A 27,667-nucleotide genomic window follows, 5' to 3' on the forward strand; every position below is an offset into this window, starting at 1 on the left:
GGAAGACCTGGGAGATAAGCATGGAGTCGAGTTATGAAAGGGGGAGGGGCAGGCATTGGCAAAGAGGGCTCATGGTTGGGTGGTGGGGGCAGGCTGTGGGTGCCCCTCTCGGTGCGGATACTTCTAACCAGATGCTGGCTCCGAATGGCATCACTTGTGGGAGAGGAAGACTAGGAAGTCACATGAACCACAGGCCCAGAGAGAGGCCTTTCCCTTTTCCTTCGCTGCTTTTCCTCCAGCGCTTCGAGTTGGACACATTGCTAAGATTCCTTGAGTCCCTAGAGCAGGGGTGGGGGTGTGGAGGGGGGGGCGGTTCTAATAAATGAGTCTGGACAGAGGCATGTGGAGAGTGGCCCAGGGAGACGGGGAGGAGGGGGAGCAAATTGGGAGCGTGGGGAGGAGGCCGTTCTATTTCGGGTGCCTGACTCCCAGCCCCTCTCCCGCCAGATCTGCAGCAGACCCCACCTCCGCACACAATCCAGCGTCCCCACTTCTGTGCACTGGCTTCTGCTCCGACCTGGCTCCCTCCCTGCAGCCTTCAGCTCTTGGCTCATTCTCTCTTGTGCTCGCCTGTATCCAAACCTCCTCCCAAGCTTTTCAGAGAAGCCTTCCCTAAATAACAACGCCTGCAAATAACAGTGGATATCTACAGTTTATCCCCGTCCCTACTGTGCGCCATGCCCCACACTGGGTGCTTTGCATGTCTCCATTCAACTCACAAGAAACACGTGAGCTCATGACTCCCGTGACCTCTACCTGACAAATGAAGAAACTGAGCCTCAGAGAGGTTGAGTGAACCAGGCCAGGCCCCCCTGCCAGGTGGTGGCAAAGCCGTGGCTGGAACCCAGATCTGCCTCGCCCCGAAGCCTGGGCTCCTCCCACAGCTACACAGCCCTCTCTCTGAATCAGAAACTCGGGGTGGGGCCCAGCAAGCTGCATTTTAACAGACCCTCTAGGACAGCGGTTCTCAACCTGTGGGTCGTGACCCCTTTGGGGGGGTCGAACAACCCTTTCACAGGGGTCACCTAAGACCATCGGAAAAACACATATATAATTACATATTGTTTTTGTGATTAATCACTATGCTTTAATTATGTTCAATTTGTAACAATGAAATGGGGGGTCACCACAACATGAGGAACTGTATTAAAGGGTCGCGACATTAGGAAGGTTGAGAACCACTGCTCTAGGAGGTCCTAGAACTGCTGGCTTCACTGATCAGGCTTCAGCCTGGCTGAAAACCTCCAAGTCTGACTGAGACTCGAAGCAAGGTGCCATGACGCAGTCGGACAGTTCTGTTTACGGGCTCTGGGCATAGGGTGAGGTGCTCAGGGTTCCCGAGCACCGGCTTCTGGTTACGAAATAGGAACAAAACCACGGCCTTAAAGGGGACAGCCCTGGCTTTGTGTCTCCGGGAGAGGAGCTCCCAAGAGTGGTTACTTGATCTTGATGGCACCTTAGTGTCACTGGGGTTTTTTGCAAACTATCAGTGCCGGCTCCCTCCCCAGGCCAGGCCAGCGTCTCTGAGGGTGGCATCGGGGTCTGAGTGGCTGCAGTGTGCGTTGGGTAGAGAACTCCGGCTGCTCACACTCAGGCCTCTCCCTCCCCATCACTTCCTCCCGGGAAGAGACGAGGCGGCTCTCACAGTGACTCTGGGGGAAGTTATGAGCTGGGCCTCCCTCTGCTCTCTGGGACCTGCCCCTGCAGGGCGGGTGCATCTGGCCAGCTCCGGGTGAGGAGGTCAGGAGCCTGCTTCTGTGGGGAGGCCCACAGGCACCCTCCTGTGCCGATGCCTGGGCCTGGGCGCTGGCCTCTCTCCTGAGTGGGGCACGAGGAAGTCCTTTTGGCCGGAGATATGAAGCCACGCACTCCCACAGCTTTTCAGGGACGTGGCCGATAAGGTGACCTCTATCTGGGTGCCTCATGTGTCTGTTTCTGAACTCAAGCAAAAACAGGGAGCTTTTATGTAGAACCCCCCCCCCCCTCCTCCCCCCCCCCCCCGGAAAAGCCCAAACATCATATACTCGACAGAGTTCGTGCTGAATTTCATGAGATGGCAGAAATAAGCCAGCGATTTGGTGCTCAGTTTGTTGCATCTGAGTCAAAAACAAGCCCCCTCTGAACACCTCCCCGGGGCCTGGCCTCCCAGCCTCCAACCTCCTTCACCACCAAGCTCCTCTCTGACAGTTAGCTCCTTAACCCCACTTCTCTCAACGCAGCGAATGTGGATGGTGCTGGTGAGGACTGGAACGGGATCTATTGTAGCGGAGAGAAGAGAAAATGATTTAGAATCGGCTCTACCTTTTTTTTTAATGTGTCCCCAGGTGACGCTGATGCTGCTGGTGCAGGGACACCTGCTGAGGTCACCTGAGCTAAAGGGAACCAAAGGCAGGGGCTCCAGCTGTAGGGATGCTTGGGGAGTCGGTGGGTGGGCGGAGGCATCTCTGGGCCCCGATGTAGTCACGTATCTTGCAAGCTTGACTGAACATTAGAATCACCTGGAGAGATTGACAAATGCCAGAGCCCAGGAGGGGGACTGTTCCAGTTTTCCCAGGACCAAGAGGTCCCTGGGATGTGGGACTTTTTAAAACCAGGATAATCCTGGGCAAGCCTGTTGGCTCCCCCTGCCCACCTAGAGATTCTGGCTTGATTGGTTCTGATTTGGGTCTAGGCATTGATATTTTTCAGAATGCCCTGTGAGGCCCCTGTGCAGCCAGGTGTGGGAACTGGGGGGATTTGATCACAAGTCCGGAAAGAAGGGGCAACTGGAGGAAAAGGTGGGCACAGGTGTGGTGAGAGGACAGGAGGCCGACGGGACCCTCCTGTGCCGATGCCTGGGCCTGGGAGCTGACGTCCCTCGTGAGTGGGGCATCAGGAAGTCCATTCCTCTGGAGATAAAAAACCACACACTCGCCCAGCTTTTCAGGAACGTGGCCAATCAGGTGACCTCCATCTGTGTGCTCCATGCGTCTGTTCCTGAACTGGTGCTGAACTCGAGCAAGAAGAGGAAGGTTTATGGATGGACCCACCACACTTGTTAAATCGCAGATTCCTGGATCCTTGCTGGAGATCTGCTGACCCGGGAGCTCTGAGTGCAGGGCCTGCAGCTGTGGGGGTGGCGGGGGTGGGTTGATGAGCTGCTGGGGAGGTGCTGCTGGAGATCCGATGCGTGAGAGAGGGAAATGAAGAGCTGACTTGAGGGAGGGGAGCTGGGAACCAGCATAGGATCTGAGCAGGGAGCTTGCAGATGAGTTTGGCCTGAGGCCAAGAGGAGGAGTGGACGGGTGCAGATGGAGCCCAGAAGAAAGGGTCAGTCTCAGCCTGGGCTGGAGGTCATCCTAACCAGTGGAAAAGGAGGTGCTCTTTGGAGAGGGTTCCAGCTCGGAGGACATCCCAGCTAGCTCAGCGAGTGAGCGCCAGGCGAGGTCAGCACCGTGTCTGCTGGGAGCCGCATCCAGCTCCTGCCGCTATGACCACACGGCCGTGCCCTGCGTGTCTGTGTGGGGCCGGAGCGTCCACACAGGAGCACAGGACGCCCACAGGAAGCATTTCTGAGGAGTGGACCGGGCATGGAAGCTGATGATGGTTTATAGAGTGAAGGAGAGACAGTGCGTGCTGGGAACGAGGGGCTTTGGATGGTCTGTAGAACCTGCCTCTGACCAGCGCAGCCATGTGCTGGGACTGTGCAGGTCACTTTGCTTCTCGGAGCCTCCATTTCCTCGTCGTAAAATCAGATGCTACTCCCCACTTGTCAGGATTGCGGTGAGAATTGAAGGAGATAATCACATAAGTGCTTGCCGGGTAGCAGTGCTCAAGGAAGAGTCAGTGGCCTGCCGTTTGGAGCCTCAGGATTGTGGTGTCATTGGCAGCAGAAGGCAGGGGTGGTCTGAGGGGAGGCAGTGGAGGCAGTGAGGGTGGAGGCGGTGAGAGGAGCCGGTGGGAGCTGTGTGCACATCTGAAGGAGAGGCGGAGAGTTGGAGGGTGGAGCTGGAGGTGGGGGAGGAGGGTGTGGAGTGAGCATTGCCCAGGTAGCCTGCCACACGAGGATGGACGGTGGGCTTGGAAGGAGAAGGAGAAGAAGGAGAAGGGCAGAGGTCTGAGAGGTGGACCGTGCCAGAGCCCGGGCGCATCTACTGGGTACGGGCTCTGTGCTGGACACGGGTTACTGTGGAACCCTGGGACACTGTCCCCGAGCACAGGGAGGTCACACGCGGTCAGAGTGGCTGTAATTCAGGAAGCAATAGCTGTGCTGCCTGATGTTTGATGATGGGAGAAAAGCAGGCTGCTCGGGAGGGTGCCCAGTCGCGGCTGCAGAAAAGGGTAAGGCTTGCCAGGGGAGTGCCCAGGAGAATGGGGACAGGCAGGGAGAGGCTGTGCCAGGCAGAGTGGCCCAGCTGGTGGAAATCAAAGAGGAAGAGGGAGCTTGGAGCATCGGGACAGCTGGGTGGGATCGCACATTGTTCTGAAACACCGGGAAGAGGGAGAACTAAGAAACTGGCTCTGGAGGGTGACCGGGTGGAAGGAAGGGATGCCCAGAAGGGAGATGCCAGGGCGAGGTAGGTCATGGGCCTCAATTACTGGGCACTGAGGAGGCACCTGAGCCGAGAAAGTGAGGTGCCCTGCTGGCTAGATAAAGCCCTTCAGGGGAGAGAATTGGTGGAGCTTGCAGGGAAGTCAGGGTCAAAGAAAGGATTTAGAAATGGGAGCAGGACTTCCCCCAGGGCTTGGGGCTACTGGAGGGACAGCCGGCTCCCAGAGGAAGTCCAGCTCCTGCGGTCTGATGTCCTGGCGATCAGGTCTCCTCTCCTCTGAGGAAACACCCCTTCCTGGGAGCACAGAGGGACAAAGAAACCCTCCGCCTTCTACCTGCAGCCGGCCTTTCGCTCGCAGGAAGGGGGGGCAGGTAGGGACAGACAGAAATGCAGACGGCCTGGGTTTGTCTGGGAATGCCAAGCTCTGATTGAACCGATTGAGCCGTGCCAGTTCGTAAAGGAGCATGCCTTTGCCTCCTCCTGAGTGTCACTTGAGACACCTCTTGAGGGTGTCTGCCCAAGGTCTAGAGGCCTTTGACCTCCAGTGGACTTTGGAGAAGAGAAGAGGTGAAGTTCATTGGGTTTGCCATAAAATTTATTTCTGGGGACTCAACTTTCTCTTCTCTCTCTTCCCCCCGCCCCCAACCCCACCCCCACCCACTGCCATTAGAGGGCCTTCATTCGGGAAGAGGACCTGCTGCATGCATGGCGCTGGGCCAGGAGCTGTCCTCATGGGCCCTGAGGCTGTTCATTTTACTTCAGTGGATATACTGGTAAATGAATAAAGAAATAACCCTAACCCTAGCCAGCTTGGCTCAGTGGATAGAGTGTCGGCCTGTGGACTGAAGGGTCCCAGGTTCGATTCCAGCCAAGGCACATGGCCAGTTTGCGGGCTCGATCCCCAGTAGGGGGTGTGCAGGAGGCAGCCAATCAATGATTTTCTCTCATCATTGATGTTTCTCTCTCTCTCTCCCCCTTGGTCTCTGAAATCCATAAAAATACATTAAAAAAAAATAACCTGAAGTGTAATGAAGTAGTACATGACCAAGTATCTTATAAACAGAACACAAGCGCTCTGAGTTTATTTGGGAGGATTCGGGTAGATTAGGGTGGTCCGGAAGGCTGTTTGGAGGAGGCAGGATCTGCAGGGGATGGAGCGGAGGAGTGGGGAGCCGAGGTGGGCATGGCATGGGCCTGGGTGCAGGATAATGTTGTGAACCCAAATGTAGAGCAAGCAGAGCCATTCTTCACTTTATTCCAAAGTCACACATTCCCTTGCAGAAGGACATACAACCTTTGCGCTATGTCTTATAACAGACAGAGTCAAGAATTCAGGAAATAACTGCCATTGATTTAATCCAATCCAAGGCTCTTATCAAGTTCCTGCTGTGTCTGCGGAAAAAGCCCTGTCGGGGAGCTGGAGATAAAAGCCAAAGTGTCAGGCCCTCCAGGAATTTCAGTCTCTCGGGCAGTGGTGCTCTGAGGGAGGAGTGAGGACCACAAAGTGCTCAGAAACCCAGAGCTGGAGTGGAGGGGGAGGGGGAGAAGGAGGGGAGGCGAGGATGGGACACAGCCCAGCCTTGCTGAGTTGCCCACCCAGGCCATTCGGGCAGGAAGCCACCCCCGATTAAAGAAACTGGTCTCTGTTCCGTCCCTCCATTCCGGGACTGTGGCTCACATTTTTGGAAACACACAGGGAGTGGCTGCGGGGCTGCCCTTCCTGGGAAAGTCGGCCTGCGCTGGCTGCCTGGGGAGATGGGCAGCGCCAGCTGCATGGTTTGTGGGGCCCGGTGCAAAGTGAAAATGCAGGGCTCTTTGTTCCAAAGTAATTAAAGATTTTACGATGGTGATAGCAGAGCCTAAACCCAAGCGGGGTCCTTCTGAAGGCCCCCAGTCCACACGCCCGGGAGGCTGGCCCTGAGGATGGCACAGCCTGGACCTTTCTGTGACTCAGTGTGTGTGGTAAGGTGACCGGCCTGGTGCTGTCTGCCTCAGGGCAGGGCTTGGCTTGACTAGATTATTCCTAGAGCACTAGGAGGGGAGGTGGGGAGGGATGGGCCTCTGCAGGAGGCTGACATGGCTGTGGGGGCCCCTATATTCACCACATTTACCATGATGCTGCCTCTTCCTCTCCTCTCTGTGCAGGGGGAGCCTTGCTGCCTCCTCCTCTCATCTCTGTGCAGGGGGAGGTTGCTGCCTCCTCCTCTCCTCTCTTCAGGGGAAGCTATCTGAGATCTGGAATCATTCAGACCCAGGGTCATGTATTTTATGAACTTGACTAACTGGCCGAGTTCTTATCTTCTCTAAGCCTTAATATCCCTAGATATGAAAATGCAGATCATAATACCATCTTTGCAGGATGTCGGGGTGATTAACTGAAATAAAAAACGTGAAACGCTGAGCCCGGCCTAGCGGGTAGTAAATGTGAGTCAGTATCCTTCTTTCTGGAAATGTATTGAACATCTAGCTTGTAAAGTGTGGGGCACGGAATAGTTCGGAGACACATTATTTGTTTTTATTTTTCCATCTCAGGCTGGTTGGGGAAGCAGCTAAAGTCAACAGGAGAATTTCAGATAGAGGCAGGGGGAGTGTGTGCCCTGTTATAACATAACCCAAGGGAACCCAGTTGCATCTGCTGGACACACACAAACCCATGTGCACACATGCACCCGTGCCTGTGTACACACATCCAGAGCAGAATCTAAATTGGGCAGCAATCAGGGTGTCTTATACGAAAGAGCCCGAGTTTGGGTGTCATCTCCTGGTTTTGAACCTCTGGGTCCTCATCGGTCAAAGATCCTGACCTCACTTGATTGTCTTGAGATTAGATGAGATGACACATGTCACCTCGGACTCTGGCCCATGACAGGTACAGCGTCCTTTGAGTAGGTCTCTGCTCCCAGGCAGAGGCTCATGGGGCCATGATGATGAGACACTGCACTCCCCACAGTGACACTTTCTAAATATCAGGCTTGGGTGACCCCTTTATGACCTACAGGCGGGCTAATTCGAAATTGAAGTGGGGGCTGCTTTGGAGCAGCATTAGTTTCCTCTGCTCATCTACTTTGAGGAACTGGCTGGATCCTCTTTCTGCTGAGACTGGAAAGTCAGTGGAATCAGGTGTATTTGTTTCCTGGAGATGAACACACATATACACACACCACCTATGCATGCACACCATACCCCATACACACAAAAATACACACAAACCATATGCGCATACATGACACATGCAACCACCCCTACACGCATACTTCTGCACCCACAGAGTCACATCCTCTCACGTGCTAACTTGCATTCATTTCTTCTCTTCTCCCTCCCCCTCAGCCCTTTACTGAGCATCTCCCACACTTGCTTGTCCACTCTTCATGGATCAGGTCCCTCCCCAACCCCACCCAAATCCCATCCCTCCTGATGCCTTGTCCTGAGAACTCTACCTCATGGTCCCATTCTCGACTCCCTTGGCCATCTTCTCTGCCTCTGACAAATTTCAGGACTGTAACCCTGGCAGTGAGAGCCCTATTTTTATCCACCTGGATGCCCTGGGCTGCTGTCATTGAGCCCTATCCCCAGAGACATCCAGATAGAAACAGGTCTGTCCTGTGTGTGCTTCTAACTCCATCCTCACTCAGCTCCCAGAGCCCCTCAGCTCCTCTCCTGCTTTCCTGGGCTGAGCCCTGCACCTTAGCCATCACTCTAAGCAGCCTGGGGTGGGAGAGGAAGAGGGAACTCAGTTGGAGGACTTGCAATGTGCTGGTGCTATGCTGGCTGCCTAATATTTGCCCTTCATTTGGTGCTCATGGCAGCCCTGGGAGGTGGGCATTGCTGTCCATGTGTCCATGAGGGAGAGGAGGCTCATGGGTACTAAGTCATTTAGCCACAGGCTTAATATGAAAGCATACACTCTTTGCACTCCTTCCTCCCAGAAGATGAAACCAGATGGGCTGAGGCTTGGCCTGTAGGGATTCCATGTTCTACATCCCCTCACTCCCAGGCGGTCTTTTCTAGAATCTGCAAAGTAGCTTATAACATTAGAAATCTTCTAGAAGGGAGCCTGAGCCCTTGGTGGCTTGATATTGTGAAGCTATGAATAGACCTGTTTTGTTTGTTGTTAACGACTTAATTGGACTATAATCCTATCTAATAATAGACAAACATGGTAATTGACCATACCTTCGCTACGCCTCCCATTGGCTAATCAGCGCGATATGCAAATTAACCACCAACAAAGATGGCGGCTAATTTGCATACTGAAGGCAGATCCCGCTGCGCCGCCCTGCCTGGGGCTGGCGGCAGCACGATCCCCAGCCGTCGCCCCCCTCAGCGCGGGACCCGAGCCTGCCATTTGCAACCATGGGAGATGGGGCAGACACCGCGGGATTGGGCGTGCCATCTGCCACCAGGGGAGCGGGCCTAAGCCAACAGGTGGTTATCTCCTGAGGGGTCCCAGACTGTGAGAGGGCACAGGTTGGGCTGAGGGACCCCCCCCCCCTGCCGCCAGTGCACAAATTTTTGTGCACCGGGCTTCTAGCAATTTCACTTAAAAATATTATCTATAATAATAAAAGTGCAATATGCTAATTAGACCAGATGACCTTCTGGACAAAGCCACGGCAGTGGGGGCTGAGGCAGCTGCCACTGTGGAGGGGACCAAGGCAGCTGCCATGGCGGCAGGAGCTTAGCTCCTTGCACGAATTTCGTGCATTGGGCCTCTAGTTGATATATAACAAGCCTTACATAATTAAAATACATAATTCAATAAGTTTAACCTATGTGTGGACCTCTGAAACCATCACCTGATGGTTTGCTCTTGGACCCCCAGCATCAAGAGCAATACCAGTTGTGGAGCAAGTGCTTAGGGGTTAAGTGATTGAACCAGGGAATGAATGGTGAACGAAGGGAGCTCAGGGGGTATGGTTCATTCAGCCAGCAGCATGTAGCACCTCGAATGTTCTGTGGCCCGGAGCCCAGTGTTGGGTGGGAGAAAATCCAGGGAGCATGTGGTTTGACCTGCTCACTTACAAGCGAGGCTCAAGAAAGTATGCTCTCTTGTCCAAGGTCATTCCTCTCTTGTCCAAGGTCATTCCTCTCTTGTCCAAGGTCATTCCTCTCTTGTCCAGGTGGCCTGCTAGGGCAGAGTTGGGACTCAATCCTAAGATGAGGTCTTCTCATCTTTAGCCTAAGGTGGTTCATCTTTTAAAGCATTGTTTTCTCATGAAAGTAATAAATGCCCATGGTAAGAAATTTGGGAAAATCTGGAACAGTGTCAGAAAAATAACCCCAAACTCCAGGAACCCAAAGATCATTGTGTGTGTCTCTCTCTAATCAGTCCCTATTAACCAAGCCTCATGTTTTGGTGTTTTCAGTCTTGTGACCCTGGGTTGGACATCTGGTCCTGACTCTGATGGCATCTCTGATTATGCCCAGCACCCTCCCCCCGTAAATGCTCCTCTAACCCTCTGTATGAGCCGGGGGCCCAGGGTGGAATGCGACCCCCATTGGGCATACAGTTCTGCAAACGTTCCTCAGACTCAAGCGTTTGCACTTCCCCTATCATCACGGTATGCACACTTCATTAGATGTATTTAATTGTTTCCCTACCCCACCAAACCGAACTCTTGTTTACCATTGTCTTTTTCCAGCTCTTCACATGGCACTTAGGTGCTCAACAAATATTTGGTAGAATGAATGAATGAACATGAAATTATATGGACAAGAGTGAGGGGCAGGTGAGGGGTCACCTTGGGTCTGCTTTTCAATCACATTTGCCTTCCAGGAGCCAACTCAGATTCCCTTCCCCCTCTCCCAGTCCCTGCCCTGCCCCACTCTGCCCACCAGGAGAGATGGGATATGACTGTGGTCCGATCCAGGATTTATGTCCAGCCCGGCCCAGAGGCACCTGTGGGGCCTTCTCAGGTGTGAATGCAGGATGCTGAGGGGACTGGCAGGACTGCATGAGGGCACCATGTCTGGAAAGACAGCCCGAGTCCAGCATTTACCATGCGCACAGGCCCACCTGGGTCCCAGGGCTAGCCTCCCCTAATAGCACCTGGGTCCTGCCCTCAGGAGTGACAGCATGCCTTTGTCCTAGGACTCTGGGAGAAGAGGACCAGCAGGAGTGGACGGTAGGACGCTCCGCTCCTCCCCACTCCACCGGGGTTTGAGTTCTCAGCGTGCTGGGCACTGGGGCGAGTCCAGGCAGGGTACACAGACAGCAGCTATGGGCCCTCTTCCCTGGAGCCTTATCTGTGTGATGGAGGAGGGGAAGCTAGAGGGTGGTTTCCCTTTGGCCAGGAGCCCCTCTGGCTCTGATGGGTAGCAGACTTGGTGTTGAAATTCCTTCTTCTCCTTTACTTCACAGCTGTTATCCAAAGAGCTCCCAGCTCTCCCTCTCCTGCTCAGCCCAGGTCCTGTTCTCTGTGCCCAGTACATGTCATGCCAAAGCCCCTCGTCTGCTCACACACGTGCGGGCACACCCTCCGTGACATCCCCGGCATCTGACCCCTCCTCTCCGTTCTCAGCGATTCAGGGCCTCATTAGCTCTCATTCAGCTGGAGAGAGCTGCCTCCTACCTCTTCCCCTCTCTCTGTCTCTCCTGTAGTCCACCCTCTACGGGCCACTGGAATTGTCCACCCAAATGCCAGCTCTCACCAGGCCTCACAAACTCTCTCTTTTCACTAAGAGCAACCAACTAATCATCCAGCAAACCACACCCACCCATCTTTCAGCAGCTCCTCCTCAGCTGGCATGGGGGCCTGGCTTTGTCCAGCCCAACCTTGTTTCCCATGCCCCTCTCTGAGCCCTGCCTTCCAGCCTGGGAAAACCACGTCCCTTCACCTCTCACTCGTCTCAGGGCTTTCTTGATGCCAGACGCTCTGGTATACCTTCTGGTATACCTGGTGAATGCTTTCTTGGACACCCCTGCACGCTGGCATGTGCCAGTATTCTCTCTTCCTCTGTGACCCAGCTTCAGTGCCATTTCCTGTGGAGACTGTTCCAGATCACCAGCCAGAAGTCACCCTTATCCTCCCTGCGGTCCAGGCCTGGACCACACCTCCTCCCTCCCGTGCATCCTAGTTGTTTATGCATGTTCCTCCCCCACAAGACTGCCAGCCTGGTGAGGATAGGATATGAGGTTTGGTTCATCTGAGACGCCCAGGAAATTGCTTTGTACCTGGCAGTCACTCAGGGGGTAGGAGGATGGATTGATGGATGGAAGGATGGATGGATGGATGGAAGCTTGACCATGGCCTTGGGGAGCTAGTATCTGCTTGTTTTCTGCCCCAGTGAGACAAAGAAACCTATATTCTCTTCATCATTTTTCAAAATGAGAAGCCAATTGGAAAATCCCTAACTTCACATTCACCCCAAGTCAGAGAAATGCCAATTTGGGGAATTTTCAGTTTCCTTTTCCCGGCAAAATACCCCTTTCTCTCCTTCCCTTTCTCCCCTTCTCTGTGCTTCCCACTCGACAGGGCAGCCTGCACAGAGCGGATGGGGCTGAGAGAGTTGACTTTTGCTTTCTGTGTCTTTCCCAGAGCAGAGGGGAAAGCCATAATTTAGGTGGCTGCTAAAAATAGCTCCCCGGTCCTGGAAAGAGCGCTTGATTATTTTTGAAAGTGCTCCCCGCCCCTTCCCAGCCCTGCCTGAGGTTCACACTCCCTTGTCCTGAGGTTGAGAGGGAAGTGACAACCTGTGGCCAAGCCCTGTCTGGGAGATGGTCCCGCAGAGAAGTGGGCGATGGGATGTCTTCGTGCTTTCTTTTCTTATCCTACTCAGATGGATCTCACTCCCAGCAACCGCTCAGCACTGAGTGGGGACAGTGTGGTAGATGTGGGGTCTGGAGACCCGTTTTGAGTCCTCGCTTTACACTCTGCATCTTTCTGAACCTCACATTTTTCATCTGTAAAAGTGGGCGGTTGGATGAGGGTGTTGATACTCATATTTACCCTGCAGGAGTGCGGTGAAAGTTCAGTGTAAACCTTGAACATGGTAGGTGTTCCAAAATGATAATTATAACTTTGTTATGATTAGAATCACTGGATTTAGAACACAACCCTCCCGTTTTAATGGGTGAGGACACGTGATTAGCCTGTTTGATACACTAAGTTGAACCATATGAAATTAATGATTTTGTAGATTAAACATAATTGAATACTGTCAGCTCCATGTAATTCAACCTAACACAGTGATGGGCAAGCTTTCTGTAAAGGGCCAGGGAGTGAATGCTTTTGGCTTTGTGGGCCACGGGGTCTCTGGCGCATGATGGTAGCCATGGGTGATACTTAAATGGTGGGTGTGCTGTGTTCCAATAAGACTGTATTTGCAAACACAGGCCCTGGACTGGATTTGGGCCCTGTAATAATATGTAACATTCACTCATGTCGAGAGCTTTCTGTAATATAGACAGTCAACTTTCAGGTATCTTCATAATTATAACAGTGGTGTATGCACGGAGCTATTCATAGTGTTTCCCATTACTAGGCACTTTCTAAGTGCTTTACAAATACTAACTAATGTAGTCCTCATGACACCCTATGCAGAATGTGCTGTTATTATTTCCCCATTTTCCTGCTGAGTTACTTAGAGAGGCCAAGTAACTTGTCTGAAGCCACAGAGTTAGAGCTGCTGGCAGTTGAACAGAACCAACCAAGTTTGTGGGTAGAGTTGGGTGCTGGTAATTCAACTTCAGGTTGGAAGTGTGTGTGTAGATAGAGTTATGAGGGATCTCAAGCCTGTTTGCAGCCCCCAAAGCATGAGGAGATGGTCTTCAGAGGCTTGAGGTGGTAGCGGGCGAGGTGTAGGTGGGCAAGGGGGGAGAAAGTGGGCAGAGGCTCAAGATGGAAAAGCATAGACTCTTCCTTGGGGAGCCAGGTCCCGGGTAAGCTGGGCCTGGGCCCATTTCCTAGGTGGCCTCCAGTGGTGTATGTGGGTCAGCATATAGGGCGGAATCGCCTGCCTGTGAAACAGGAAGTTGTTTGCTTTCCTTATGTTCCATGCAGTAGCTCTGGGCCCCATTCCAAGATCCAGGCTCCAGGGGACATGGTGGTGAGGAGGGCAAAGGAGCAGGCTCCCCAGAATGCCTGAGCTATACTGCCAAACCAAGGTACTGGTATCCCCTATCTATTCCCTTTGCCTATTAATTTAGCCACAAAATAATAGGCCGCTGGTCAGAACTCTGGCCTCACGCACAACATGCTGTTTCTGCCTCCTTGCCTTTGCTTTTGCTGTTCCCCTTGCCTGGAATGCCTTTTCCACCCTTAATTCTCTCATCTCTTTCAAGACTAGCTCAGACTAGCTCAATATCATCTTCTTCTGGACACCTTCCCTGGGCTAAACCAGGTCCCCTTTCTCAGTGCTGCCACCGCACGTGTCTCTCTAGCCCTTGTGTTGACTCCCTTGCCTCCCTGGCTCCTACACTAGGAGAGACCTCCTTGAGGAGAAGGACCGAACCTCGTTTAGTTATCACCACCCAGGTCCGTGTCTAGCACACAGGCTAGAAGCTGGTTAAAACCACGTGTGTGCAAAAAAAAAAAAAAGAGAGAGAAAAAGCCCTAGCTGGTTTGGCTCAGCAGATAGAGCGTCGGCCTGCGGACTCAAGGGTCCCAGGTTCGATTCCGGTCAAGGGCATGTACCTGGGTTGCGGGCACATCCCCAGTAGGGGGCGTGCAAGAGGCAGCTGAATCGATGTTTCTCTCTCATCGATGTTTCTAACTTGCTATCCCTCTCCCTCTCCCTTCCTCTCTGTAAAAAAATCAATAAAATATATATTTAAAAAAAAAACCAAAAAAAAAACCACGTGTGTTCAAGTGACCACCACTGTCCTCAAAATCCGGTCCTTCACCCATAGGATGTGGTTGTGGGCCAAGTTGCCTGACCTTTGGGAGTCTTGATGTCATCATCAGTAAGAAGGTAGAGTCATGTTCTTGGAGAGTTTCAGGGACTAAGTGAGATTACACACTACATTGTCAGCACAGTGCCTAGCTCCTAGCAGGCATTTGGAAGTGGCCAAGGAGAGACACAGTAGCATATCCTTGCCCTGTTACCCCCATGTGTGGGGCTTGGGACAGGGGGCAGGGGAAGGCAACTTGAATACTCTAAAGCCACTCTGTTGGTCCCAAGAGATAAAGGGAGGGTTTATGAGTCAGCTTTGGTCATGTGATAGGAGCACTGAACTTGGAGTCAGAATATTTATTTATTTATTTTTATATTTTATTTGTTGGAGTCAGAATATTTAGTTGTGAGTTTTAGCTCTGTCTCTTAGCAGCTGGTGTTGTGACAAGCCATGTGACAGCTTCTGGAGCCTCATGATTATCATCTGTAGGGAGGGATAATAGCAATAACCACCTCACAAGGAACATCACAAAGCTGAAATGAGACCTCAGAGATAGGCAAACACCTGGCCCAGCTCATAGAAATACTCAGTTACGAGTGATTGAGTTGGGACCTATAGAACTCTTGAGAAAGCTCTGAGCAAGTCTAAGATATGGACATTCCTTTGACATGTGCCCTATGGCTTAGTGCAGCGGTTCTCAACCTGTGGGTCACAACCCCTTTAGGGGTCGAACAACCCTTTCACAGAGGTCTTGCCTAAGACCATCGGAAAACACATATATAATTACATATTGTTTTTGTGATTAATCACTATGCTTCAATTATGTTCAATTTGTAACAATGAAATTGGGGGTCACCACAACATGAGGAACTGTATTAAAGGGTCACGGCATTAGGAAGGTTGAGAACCACTGGCTTAGTGGTTTATAGCTTTAGAGTCAAAGTCATGTGTTTGAAGCCTACCTATGCCATAACTAGCTGTGTGTTTTGAGGCAAGTTACTTAACTTCTCTGAACAGCAGGTTTTTCTTGTTTCTTTCACTAACTTCTTTAAAATGATGCCACCTATCTCAGAGAGTTGTGGTGGGGATAAAATGTAGATATAACCCAGTGTGTGGAATATACCAAAGTCCCAGTTGTAAAAATATTATTCTGCTTTTAGTTATGAGTTAAGAATAAGCACTGATGATACAGGGCTTTTGAAGTCCTAATTAATGCAAAAACTGGTGCGTAGAGGGCCTGGGGGCTAGGGTTTGAGGGTAAGGGTTAGGATTTTCATCTTTCCAGACCAAATGGGAGCACTGCACTCACGCAATAGGAAGTGCTTCCTGGCTCGGGCGGAATGTGGGAGGAGCACGCAGTGGAGGCTGAGAGCCCTGGGGAATCTTTGGGAATGAGATCGAATCAGACAGTGTGAAAGGTCAGGGCTGACTGGGCTCTGGGAGTTCTTCAGTCCAACCCTGCCACTGCACCGAGAGGAAACTGAGGCCCAGCTAGGATAACACCATGACCCCCTGCCCCACAGCTGACTGGTAACAAGCTCTGGTCTCCTGAATAGAGGACATCTGTGTTCTCCACAATGTGGAAGGATGGCAGTAAGGAGGGGAAGTCTGGCAGGAGCCCGAGGCTGGAGGAGGCCCCTGACAGTCACAGGAGGGCTAACTGGTGGTGACCAGATGTTTTGTTGCCTTAGGGTGCTGGTTGGTCTGTGTTTAGGGACTAACAGTCCTGGAAGACCTTGTCCCCACAGGAGAAGAAAGGGATGGGCAAGGAGACAGGATAGGGAGGACATGGAGCTGTTGGTATCGGGGAAGTTTCCATGGAGAGAAAGGTGGCTGGTGGTGGGAGCAGGTTAAATCCCTCTGGCCCAAGTTCAAGTCCACTGGATTTTGTTCCATTGTTGCTACCTGTTTTTCTACATTGCTTCTCATACTTTTCTAACGTGGGGACCTCCATTGCCCGTCTTTGTAAAGGGGTTTTGCAGAAATGACTCTCTGGTCACCTCCACCTTCCCTCCTCCCTGCCCAGGGTGAGTGCAAGGGTTTACCTTTCCATCTGGAGGTAGCTCAGAGCCTGAGGAGAAGTCAGATCCTCTGGGTCAGACGTCCCAGTTACCAGAGGTTAAGCCAGGTGGCTTAAATCTGACTGGGCTTGTTTCTACGATGCCCGGCTTGGTGGCCCATCCACGTCTGGAGAAGGGCTCCTGGCTGAGGCTCTGGGTCGGGCAGTCACCTTGCTGTGATGATGCCATTGAAGCTGCAGCAGCAGTGAGGGCCCAGTGTGATCCAGGCATCTCATTTATGTTACCTCCTTTTCTCTTCACCAAAACCCAGTGGGGAAGATGCTATCATTATTATCTCGGTGTCACAATTGAGAAACCTGAGGTTCTGAGAGGTAAAGACCTCATGAAACATACTCAGGGTCACCAGCCAGGGGTCAAATCCCAGTTCCTCCCACTTCGAAGACTCTGTTCAGGTGGAGGAGGGGTTACAGCAGGGGTTGATGGGAACTCGGGGTGATGGCAGGTGGAAGCTGTTGCTCCTGATGGAAGAAAATCAGGTGGCCTTTGGAATCTTCATGACCCTTTCCTGGTCTAGAGGAGACCTTTGACACTGGAGCTCTTTCTAAACTAAGCTGTGGAGATTGGTCTTCTCTAGTGGGGGAGGCTACTAGGGGCTGGAGCCGTGGGCCAAAGGGCCATTGATGCGGGAAGGCAAGCTCTGGTGTGGTAAGTCCGACAACAGCCTGAACACTGGGGTTCAATCCCAGCTCTGTCCTTCACCTGTGAGACCCAGATAAGATATTTCTTCTTTGAACTGTAGTTTTCTGATCTCTCCATGAAGCTAGATAATTTCCAGCTGAATGTCTGTGGCTTTAGTTTTGGATGCTTCGATGTGTCCCTAAGAAAGAGAGGCAGCAACAAACTTAAAGAGGGATTCATGGGGAGGAGGACGTCCTCAGAAATAGAAACATACTCAGCAGCTGTCAAACTGGCCTCCCCTTAAAGGGGCAGATATACAGCGTTCCCCTGGGTGTGCAGGCCCTTCTCTGGGTCTACTTCCTCCTTCCTCCTGAGGCCACTCCCCTCCCCATCACTCCTTATACTCAGGGGAGACATTAAAAATATTTAAGGAAAGCCATGGTCAGTGTTTCACGCACTGAAGGATCACAGGTTCGATTCCCAGTCAAAGGCACATACCTGGGTTCCAGGTTCAATCCCTGAGCCCAGTTGGGGCACATACCGGAGGCAGCCAATCTATGTGTCTCTCTCATATCAATGTCTCTCTTTCTCTCCTATCTCCCTTCCTCTCCTTCCCTCATTTCCACTGTCTCTGAAAAGCAATGAAAAATATATTTACAGGTGAGAATTAACCAATAACCAAAATATATATTTAAGGTATGGCATGGCACCAACTAATCAGAGAAGTCACAGCTGTAAACAGCTGGTGTAAGACTAACAGGGTATGCTAGCTGTATGCCTGCCCAGCCCCCCACCCCTGCTTCCTCCTGGCAAAGCCTGGCTCAGGGGGTGAAGGGCAAAGAAGGACAAGAAAGAAGACTGGGGGAGCGAGAAGAAGTTGAGGCGGTGAATGCAGAAAAGAGTTCACAGGTCCTCCCAGACATCAGCTCATCTCTCCCCGAACCCCATCATGCCATCAACCCAGCCTCACCATGGCCTCTTTCCTGCCTAAGCTCTGTGCCCTGAGCAGAGCAGTCTTGCCCGCCGGCTGAAGCTTCATTTTGAAGGCTGGTGGAAAAAAGGGGACCTGGTCTGTACTCTGCCTCATCATCCCAAACTTGACAACGGGCAGGGGACTCCCAGGGTAGTCCACCCCATCTGCCTGCAGAATTGTTGCTTTACCAAGCCTGAGAGTCAGGGACCAGGGCTTTGTCTCATCCACTCTTGGCTGACAAGTCCTATGGCCTCCCTTGCTCTCTTGTTTTCCTCAGTGCCACCTATTCCGGGTTTGCCACCATGTACCAGGATTGCTGTGTTAGCCTGCCTGCTGCTTTCTCTACTCCCAATTTCAAGATTGTTCCCTTGTTTCCTACAAGTGTTCCAGTTCGCTTATCAATGACTAGAAGTCAGAGATTTTAATCATGATTTCTTTTTTTAAAATATATTTTATTGATTTTTTTTACAGAGAGGAAGGGAGAGGGATAGAGAGTTAGAAACATCGATGAGAGAGAAACATCAATCAGCTGCCTCCTGCACATCCTCTACTGGGGATGTGCCCGCAACCAAGGTACATGCCCTGGGACCCTTCAGTCCGCAGGCCGACGCTCTATCCACTGAGCCAAACCAGTTAGTTAGGGCTCAATCATGATTTCTTGACCGATTGATAAGGACCCCTTTCCTCCTGTGAAAACACAGGTTGGTTGTTTTTCAATTGACCACAAAATATTTTTTGAACATTAAGTGCAAGGCATTTTATTAGCTATAGAAATTGGGGGGAGGTGGTCAAAGAAGCAGGAAGCATGGCCCTGTCTTCACTGTGGCTGTGCTGAGCCAATATGTAAATACATAGTAGACAACCCACAACACAGGCAGCCTTGGGTATATGCTGTTTGAGGCTATCCTGTCACAAAGTTTATAAAGAAATATAAAAGCTCCAGGATGACAATTAAAATGCATTATGACTTATATGAGAGGCCAGATCAGATGGCTAAGTTAGTAGTGAAATGGTTAGGGCTTAGGAGACAGAGCAATGCTCTCCAGAAGTTACCTTGCCTTTACTAGGAACAGGTTATGCCACATTTCACTTATTTTTTCTTGATCAGGTTCTAGGGCTTGGGCCAAAGGAATGCCTTAGGTCAGGCTTAGCTCAGTTCCACCAGACTTCAGGGAGCGTCTCCTCCGGTGCCCTTACAGGAAAGGGCTGGGTAACGACGTGGTTTGTGGATCAAGAGCTGGTTGGAGGACTGTTCCCTGAGAGTGGACTAGTCCTTTGCCATTCCCATCTAGGTCTGTTTGTATCCTTGCTGTGTTCAGCATTTTTAGGAATGATGTGAGTAAAGACCATGGACATGTTCTGATCATTCTGTTCATGACCTAAATCCAGAAGAAGCAGCTAAAAACCAATACTTTAAATACCTTAACCCTTCCCTCCCCGTTGGATGAAACCTTTAAACTAGGTATCCCCAAACCCCAGGATGAATGAAATGAGTGAGTGAGCCCTGCTGGGTGTGAGTCTGCCAACATCAGGGAATAGGATTCCCTGACGTGATGGGAGAGGCAAGATGAGGGCCATCTCTGACCTCCTGAGAGTCCAGTGTGGGACTACACCCATCCTCTTCCCTAGAGGCACAGAGAAGGAATCTGCAAATGTGTGTCAGGAAACACTGGGATGGTGAGATGAGGAGGAAATGCCTCCAGGTAGAAGGAGCCAGAGAAATGCTTGGCTGTTGGGTTGAGGGCTCCTGACAGTTGAACAAAGAAGTTACGGGGGCAGAGGGACCACTGTCCCCGCCCACCTGGCTGCCATGTCTGACCCTCTGTGCTCTCTGCTCCCCTACTCAGATCACGATGAGGACCTAGGGCACCCGCCTGTTGACTGTCCCCCTGGCCTGCAGTGACCATGGCCCCCCGCAAGAGGAGTCGCCATGGCCTGGGCTTCCTGTGCTGCTTTGGGGGCAGCGACCTCCCTGAGATCAACCTCCGGGACAATAACCCTCTGCAGTACCTGGAGTTCTCCGGTCCCATCCCAAACACGGAGGAGCTCAACGTCCGCTTCGCAGAGCTGGTGGTGAGTGAGGGGCTGGGAAGGTGATGGCAACGAGGAGGGGAGTGGCTGGAGCAGGCAGAGCAAGACAGAGGGCAGGGGCCTGTGTGCTGGGATCATAACCTCTGAAGCTCTGCGTGGTGCTGAGGTGGGCCCCCAGGACCCCCGAGCTGTGTGGGAGCAGCAGACCACTCACCAGGCAATGCATCCCCAGAAGAGCGGACCTACCTCATTTCTGCTTTGGCTTCTAGATCTAACGGACAGCAGTTAGGCCACCGTGGAAAGAGCAGGTCCAGGTTTTTGTGAAATGAGGCAGTGAGAGCATCCGAACCTGACCTTCTCTCTGATCTTGGATTTCCCTGATCCTTTTACCCCAGGCACAGGAAGAAGAGGCAGGGTGGGATTCTGTAGGCAGACACTGGGCACCCCAGTGATGACTGGCTAGAAATATGGAGATGGGGATGCCTGCATGGCACCTGGAGCTGCCTGGGGCCGGGGATGACTGTATCCCACGCCCAGCCTTAGGGAGGCAGCAGCCCTGCCATTCACACTGGCATCAGCCCTTCTCTCTGATGCCACCTGGACCAGAGCAATAGCAGTGTGCCTTTGTGGGAACCGCTGTGTGTGAGAAACTTCTCCTCTACCACAAAGGGGCAGAGCAGGAAAGAAGCATGATTCCGCTCATGGGAGGTGTGCTGGTGAGATCGCCTGCAGGCCCAGGCAAGCCCAGACCAGGGATGTAGGACCTGTACCCAGGATTCAGACATGAGCCCTGCCGTAGGGCAGAGTGACAGGCACAAGCCCATCTACTGGAGCCTATCTACCTACCGTGAGCTCCAGATCACTCATGCTCCTGGTTGACCAATATAGAGATGATGCTGTGTGATTCGGAATGAGATATCATACTTGCATTCAATAATAGACGTATCTGATTAAGGCCATCTAGCCCTTAAAATAACAGGACGCTATCAGACGAGAACATGAAGGTTATGTGAAAACGTTGCCCGCCCTCCTCATCATATCCGGTTTAGGATACTCGTGGCTGCCTTAATTTATGCCCTTCTCTCAGGATAGGGCGAGGTTGGGAGAGAGCAAGCGTTTCCTAGTGTGGACTAACACGTGGAGCCCGATGCGTTAGTCAGCGCCGCTAAGATCTGTTTTCACTCAGAATGTTGCTGCCACCACGTGTGGGTTCCCACACCAAGCAATTCCAGTTCTCTGTGGACACCAGCGGGTGTCCCACAGTTTAACTCGTTTCTGACACTAGCTACCCAGAATTAGCACAGACCCCATGGGTTGAGGGCTCAGCCCACAAGACTGCTCCCCACTTCATACACCAATCACAGCTAGTGGGTTCCCAGGTTACCCACACTGCTGTTCGACTTGGCTACAAATTGGGGGTTTCCACCATCCCCACTTCAGGTTCAGTAATTTGTTGAATGGCCCATAGAACTCAGGGAAACACTTTTCTTACTAATGCCAGTTTATAAGGGATGTTATGAAGAATACCAGCGATGAAGGGGTGCATAGAGTAAGGCCCAGCAGGGTAAGGACAGTGAGCCTCTGTCCCTAGCACAGGAGCCTCTGTCCCTGTGGACTTTGGGGTGCAGCACCCTCCCAGCGTCTGAATGGGTTCAACACCCTGGAGGCTCCGAGCCCTGCCATTTAGGGACTTTTATGGCAATTTCATCATGTCATGATCAAGTTTTAGCTCAATCTCCCACCCCTCTCCTCCTTCTGGAGTTTGTTAGGCGAGGCTGAAAGTTCTAGGCTTCTAGTCAGGGCTTGATCTTTCTGGTGCCCAGCCCCCATCCGGAAGCAATCTAGGTCCCACCACGAGTGGAGTTGCTTCATTCTTACGTCACTCGAGGAAAAGAAGCTCTTATCACCCAGGAAATTCCATGGGATTTAGGAGCTCTGTGCTAGGAACTGGGAACAAAGATCAAAAGTGTATCCCTTGCGCTGTCACAGGCAGGGACGTTTTCTCGGTCAGAAGGCATGAGTTTTGATAGGAGGACATGACGAGAGAAATTCCTGCCTCTGGCCCTTTGATTCAGCAAGTATTCACGGAGTACCTTTTGTGAGCCGGGCTCCTAACAAGGCGAGTTGGCAAAGCAAGAATGAGTCCGAGAAGTCTTGTCTGTGAGGAGACTTAGTGTCGGTTATTGAAAAATAAATGAAGAAAGTGTTTATTGGGAGACTGCTGTGTGCTGGGCCCGGTGGGACAGGGGTTTAATGATGAGCCAACAGGCACAGTGGTCGCTGACAGTAGGACAGACTGAACTTGAACAGTCTGACCAGTGTGATGAGTGTTAGGGAATGTTCAGGGGGCCCATGGAGTGTCTAGCAGGGAGCTTTATTCTAGAATGGGGGTCAGGAAGGCCCCCTGAAGCAGTGACATTGCCACTGAGATCTGAACACAGAGTGATGGTTAGATAAGTGAATGGGGTTGCAGAACCATCACAGAGGGGCCCCCACCGAAAAGAGCAGGTCCTTTTGGGGGACACCACAGCAATGAGAATAACTGAGCCTTTGGATTTATTTCTACAGAGAGCTCCCGAGGCTTTAAGCAGGGCTTCCAGGTGACCTGATCTGCTGTTCTAAATGACCATTCAGGGTCCGCTGTTAAAGAAGGGTGCTGGGAGGGCCATTCGAAGGCTCTTGGTGCAGTCCATGCTAGGAGAGTGGTGGCTGGGACCTGTGTTAGCAGTGAGGGTGGAGGGAAGTGGAGAGATTCAAGAGCTATTCAGGAGAAACTGTAATAGGACTTGCTGGGTGAGTGAGTAGGAATCAAGGAACACCCATGATTCTGATATGAGGAACTGGGTGGGTGTTGGACCCTGTACCGGACAGGATATGCCTGCGGAGACTCGAGTTTTGGGGGTTGGGATGATGAACTCAGTTTACATGCTCTTTGCATCAGGGCAGAGGGTTTCAGTAAGGAGTGATTGGGTCACAGAGTCAGGGCTATCTGGGCTGAGCCAAGTCACCAAGAAATAGCCATTGATTTAGTGACAGGGGCCACTGGCGAGAAAAGACAAATAACCACAATGCAATGCTGAATATGACCATTCTGGAGTTCAGGAAGGAAGAGGCATTCTTACCTGAGAGGCTGACTTTGAGCTTGAGAATGAGGCTGTCCTAGGGAGGGCGGGCAGGGAGGGCAGTCTGGGGGGAGCTGACTGTAAGCCAGGCAGAGAGAGGCAGGTGGTGCTGGGAATCTGACCGGGGAGCAGGAGCACTGCAGGGACCTCAAGCGGGGCTCTGGGAACTTTGACTAAGGACACGCCTGGGATGTGTGGAGCGTGGTTCTAGGAAGAATCTTTGTTTATTAGATCTGCAGGAGTCTGTTTCCAAAGCCAGGTGAACTGATGGGCAGTGTTTCAAATCACCTTCGTGTGCTGTCCAAGGTGGCAGGCTTGGTCACACGGGCTGCTGGCCATTTGGCATGTGGTGGTCTGAACTGGGATGAGTTGTTAGGGTCAAATACACACCAGATTTCATGCCAGAGACCTCACTGATGATTTCTTTACCTTGATGGCATGTGGATATGATCATATTTTAGGTATTTGGGGGTAAATAAAATGTGTTATTAAAATTAACTTCACCTATTTCTTAATGTTTTAATGTGCCTGGAAAATTTTAAAAATACATGTGGCTCACATGATATTCCTATTGGGCAGTCTTGAGCCAGGTGAAGGAAAATCTTAAATGTTCTCTCGTGAATAAAAGCATAGGGAACCCCGCTGGTTTGGCTGAGTGGTTGAGTGTGGACCCATGAACCAAGAAGTTACTGGTTAGATTCCGGGTCAGGGCACATGCCCAGATTGTGAGCTCATTCCCCAGTAGGGGGCGTGCAGGAGGCAGCCAATCAATGGTTCTCTTTCATTGATGTTTCTTTTCTTTTTTTATAATACATTTTTATTGATTTCAGAGAGGCAGGAAGAGGGAGAGAGAGATAGAAACATCAATGATGAGAAAGAATTCTTGGTTGGCTGGCCTCCTGCACACCCCCTACTGGGGATCGAGCCCGCAACCAGGCATGTGCCCCTGACCGGAATTGAACCCGGACCCTTCAGTCCTAGGGCCGACGCTCTATCCACTGAGCCAAACCGACTAGGGCTCTCATTGACGTTTCTATCTCTCTATCTCTCTCCCTTCCTCTCTCTAAAATCAATAAAAACATAAAATAACTAACTAAATAAAAGTATAGGGACAAGAGTATGGATATTGATATTTCAGACCCTTATGCAATTTAGATGCTACTCTCACTGTTTATCATTGTTAAAAATGAAAAGGTTAGTAATGCTGAGCTTTGTTATCTTAATTCGAGTTTTGCTTTTGATTTAAAACCTCTGGGTGCTGAGTTGAGAAGCGTGCTGTGTTCCCCCGGCCCATTAGCTATGTCTTAGGTCAGTGGTTCTCAACCTGTGGGTCGCGACCCCTTTGGCGGTCGAATGACCCTTTCACAGGGGTCGCCTAAGACCATCCTGCATATCAGATATTTACATTACGATTCATAACAGTAGCAACATTACAGTTATGAATTAGCAACGAAAATAATTTTATGGTTGGGTCACAACATGAGGAACTGTATTTAAAGGGCCAGAAGGTTGAGAACCACTGTTTAGGTGAAGCTGAGCATCGCTCTTGAGTCACATATGAAAACCTTCAAGAAGGGAGCGTTTTGGCTGCCGTCCACACAGACACACCTATAAAGTCACCCCAACTACCCAGAGAGCTACCCTGAGTTTGATGATGTCGGAAACGCCTCGGTTCCCCTCAGGAAGCGTGGCCTGGCCTGCCGGAACCCCAGCCTTTTCTAGGGGTCATGTGGGTACAGGGGCCGCCTCTGGCAGGGACATCTCTAGGAAGCAGGGCACCGCCTCCCTTGGCACCGCGTGCCCTTCCTGCCAGGAGAGCGGCTCCGCCTTCCCCTCCCCAGCTCCCCAGCCTGTGCTGGGGCCCATGCGGAGGTCAGAGGAGCCGGGAATTTCTGCAGGAGAGACTGACAGGTCAGGGAGACTTGCAGGATGGACCTGTAGAAATGCTCCTTTCCTTGTCTGGCCTTGACTTATGTGTTGACAAGTTTAAGAAGGACAAGGGAAGGAAGACAAGAAACCTGGTAAGAGGATTAAGGGCTGCAAAGCATTGCAGGAGATGTGCAGGGCTGGATGAGGAGGTGGGTCTGCAGGGGCAGCGGGGTGAGGAGTGGGGAGACGGGCGCAGGGCGAGTGTGGATGGAAGCAGCACAGGCTTGGGCTGGCGCCAGGGCACAGGCTGTGTTTCCAGGAGGAAGAATTGCCCTGTCATCCCTCTGATCCTCTGGGAGGAGGCGGGAGGCCGAGGGATAGGTTGGGGGCCTTGTTATCTCCTGGAGGGCTGAGTATTCATCTCTGGATGCAGACGCCTCTTCTCGCTGTCTTTGCAGGATGAATTGGATCTCACCGACAAGAACCGGGAGGCGGTGTTTGCTCTGCCCCCTGAGAAGAAATGGCAGATCTACTGCAGCAAGAAGAAGGTGCCCCCTCTCACCCTTCCGCCGCAGCTCAGGGTCCACAGCTCGGGGTGTATTTGTTATACACAGCTACGGGCTAGGTGTTGGAGGGACGACAGTGAATAAATCAGGACAAAAAAAATCCCTGCTCTCACGGAGCGCACACTCAGGAAATAGGTTCTGTTTTTCCAAAGCCCTTTAAGCAGGTGCCTGCTGGGACCCAGGAGGGGTGCTGGTTAGGGAGGCACACAGACCACAGGTCTAGACTCCCTTCCATGCCTGACCGCACCTGGAGGGCGGCCACCCTGGGCCGTAGGTGGGGCAGCTGTGTTGTGAGGACCAGTTTGGGAGGGGAGGGGCATCTTCAGCACCTGCCCTGCCCTGTCTCAGGCTCAGCCTCACAGGCCAGCATGCCTGTCAGGTCACACAAGAAGGTCACACATCGGTCCCGTTCTCCCCTCCCCCCCTCGCCTCTAGTTCATTTGACCCTGGTCCTCCCTAGAAAGGGGTGTGCGGCTCCAGTCAGGGCTTAATTGGATTTTATCTCCTCCCTCCACGTTTCTTCTCTCCCTCTTCCTTTCTCCATCTCTGTGTCTCTTTCGCTCATCTCTTTCTCTCTGTGTCTCTTGCCCCCTGTGTGAGCCCATCTGTTTCTTTCAGTCTGTTTTCCTTTTCTTGACCTCTTTCCTCTCTCCCTCCCCTCTCCGATTTCTCAGACTTGCAGCTTCTCCCTTTGACTTCGGTGTGCAGGTGTTTGGGGGTTAGAACCTGGCAGAGCCCCGCACCAAGAGGCTGACTGTGAAATGGGGGCGGGGGGACTAGCGTCACTCACCATTTAGAGTTGGAAGGCACTGAGCAACAGTCCAGTCCAGTCCAGTCCTTTATTCTGCACATGAGGCGAGAAAAGCCTCGCGAGGCAGTGGCTCAGCCAGACCCACTGCTGCTATGGCTGTGCCCCGGCTAGAGCCCCGCCTGCTGGGTCTGCGGACCTGAGGTGAGCTACGTGGGCTGCACACACTGCAAGTCATTGTCTGCTGCACTCAATGCACATGCATTAAGCACCTGCAGAATACCACGTTCTGTGTCTATGAATCTCACTCTCAGAAAAGCACGTCTTAAAAAAAACACAAGTCGTGGGAGGAAGGGAGGGAGGGATGAGAAAATTAATTTCGGGAGTAATTAACCCTGTCCCATGATTCCCCACTTTCCAAATTGAGTTACCGTGGAGTTCCTTTAAGTCGATCTCTTATACAGCTAAAATATTTTAAACAAGTTATTAAAAATGTAAGGAGTTCTCTCTCTCTCTTCCAAATCAAATCGTGTGCAATTTCCCCACCCACGGTCACACCCCACGCTTTCCACACCGGGCTTCTTGTCTGCAGTGCCCTCGCCACTGTCTTCGCTTTAGTCATCCTCAGTAACTCAGCCAGTCCCCAGCCCCACCGCCTCACCCCTCATGAGCCTGGGCTGTTCGATGTCCCCCCAAGGTTTCGGTGGCCCCTAGGGACAGTTCTTCCAGAGAGCGTTTGTCATCGCGCCTCTGACACTATGAAGGCACAGATTATGACTTTTTGCTCAGTACTTTCAAGACTCAGTGCAGTGGTTGGCATGTAGTAAGTGCTCATTAAATGCATATGAAGTGGATAAAGGATGAGCCAGCAAATAAGGCAGGGAAACGTGTGTTTTATGATGGATTTGCTGTGGGTTTTGTGATCCCTTCTGCAAGGTAGAAGATAGAATTTGGGGGCCTCAGGCATGGGGATTTCATACAGATAAGTCACATGAAGTCACAAAGACCAAGTCAAGACAGCTTTCCCACTGGTCTAAAATTTGCATTTCATGAAACTAAATCCTGGAGCCTGAATGGACAGAGCTGAGAGGTTCAGGGTAAAGTCCAAGCCAGCTGGCAGAGAGGTTCTGGAGGAGGCAAATTTCATGCTGATTTGGAAGCAGAGATTTGGCAAAGAGAAGCCGGTAGGAGCGGCCAAATGGGACGGGGACAGGGACAGGAGGGAGCAGGGGCTGGGTAATGCCCAGAGCAGACCCTCTGGCAGAGGGGAGGCCTGGGTTTTCAGTCAGCGC

General features: G+C 51.9%; 1 protein-coding gene across 1 annotated transcript in view; it reads left to right on the forward strand.

The window, feature by feature from the left end:
- The window catches only part of LOC102437343 (disheveled-associated activator of morphogenesis 2), an 80,835-nt gene that overhangs the window by 39,890 nt on the left and 13,278 nt on the right, over positions 1–27,667 (forward strand). Inside the window, exons 2-3 of the mRNA XM_014445601.2 lie at positions 19,887–20,112; positions 25,520–25,609. Of these exons, the coding sequence (XP_014301087.1) occupies positions 19,945–20,112; positions 25,520–25,609 (258 nt within the window). The 5' untranslated portion in view covers positions 19,887–19,944. The remainder of the gene's footprint in view (positions 1–19,886; positions 20,113–25,519; positions 25,610–27,667) is intronic.

This window comes from Myotis lucifugus, unplaced genomic scaffold (genome assembly GCF_000147115.1).
Source record: "Myotis lucifugus unplaced genomic scaffold, Myoluc2.0 scaffold_466, whole genome shotgun sequence".
NCBI classification, from domain to species: Eukaryota; Metazoa; Chordata; class Mammalia; order Chiroptera; family Vespertilionidae; genus Myotis; species Myotis lucifugus.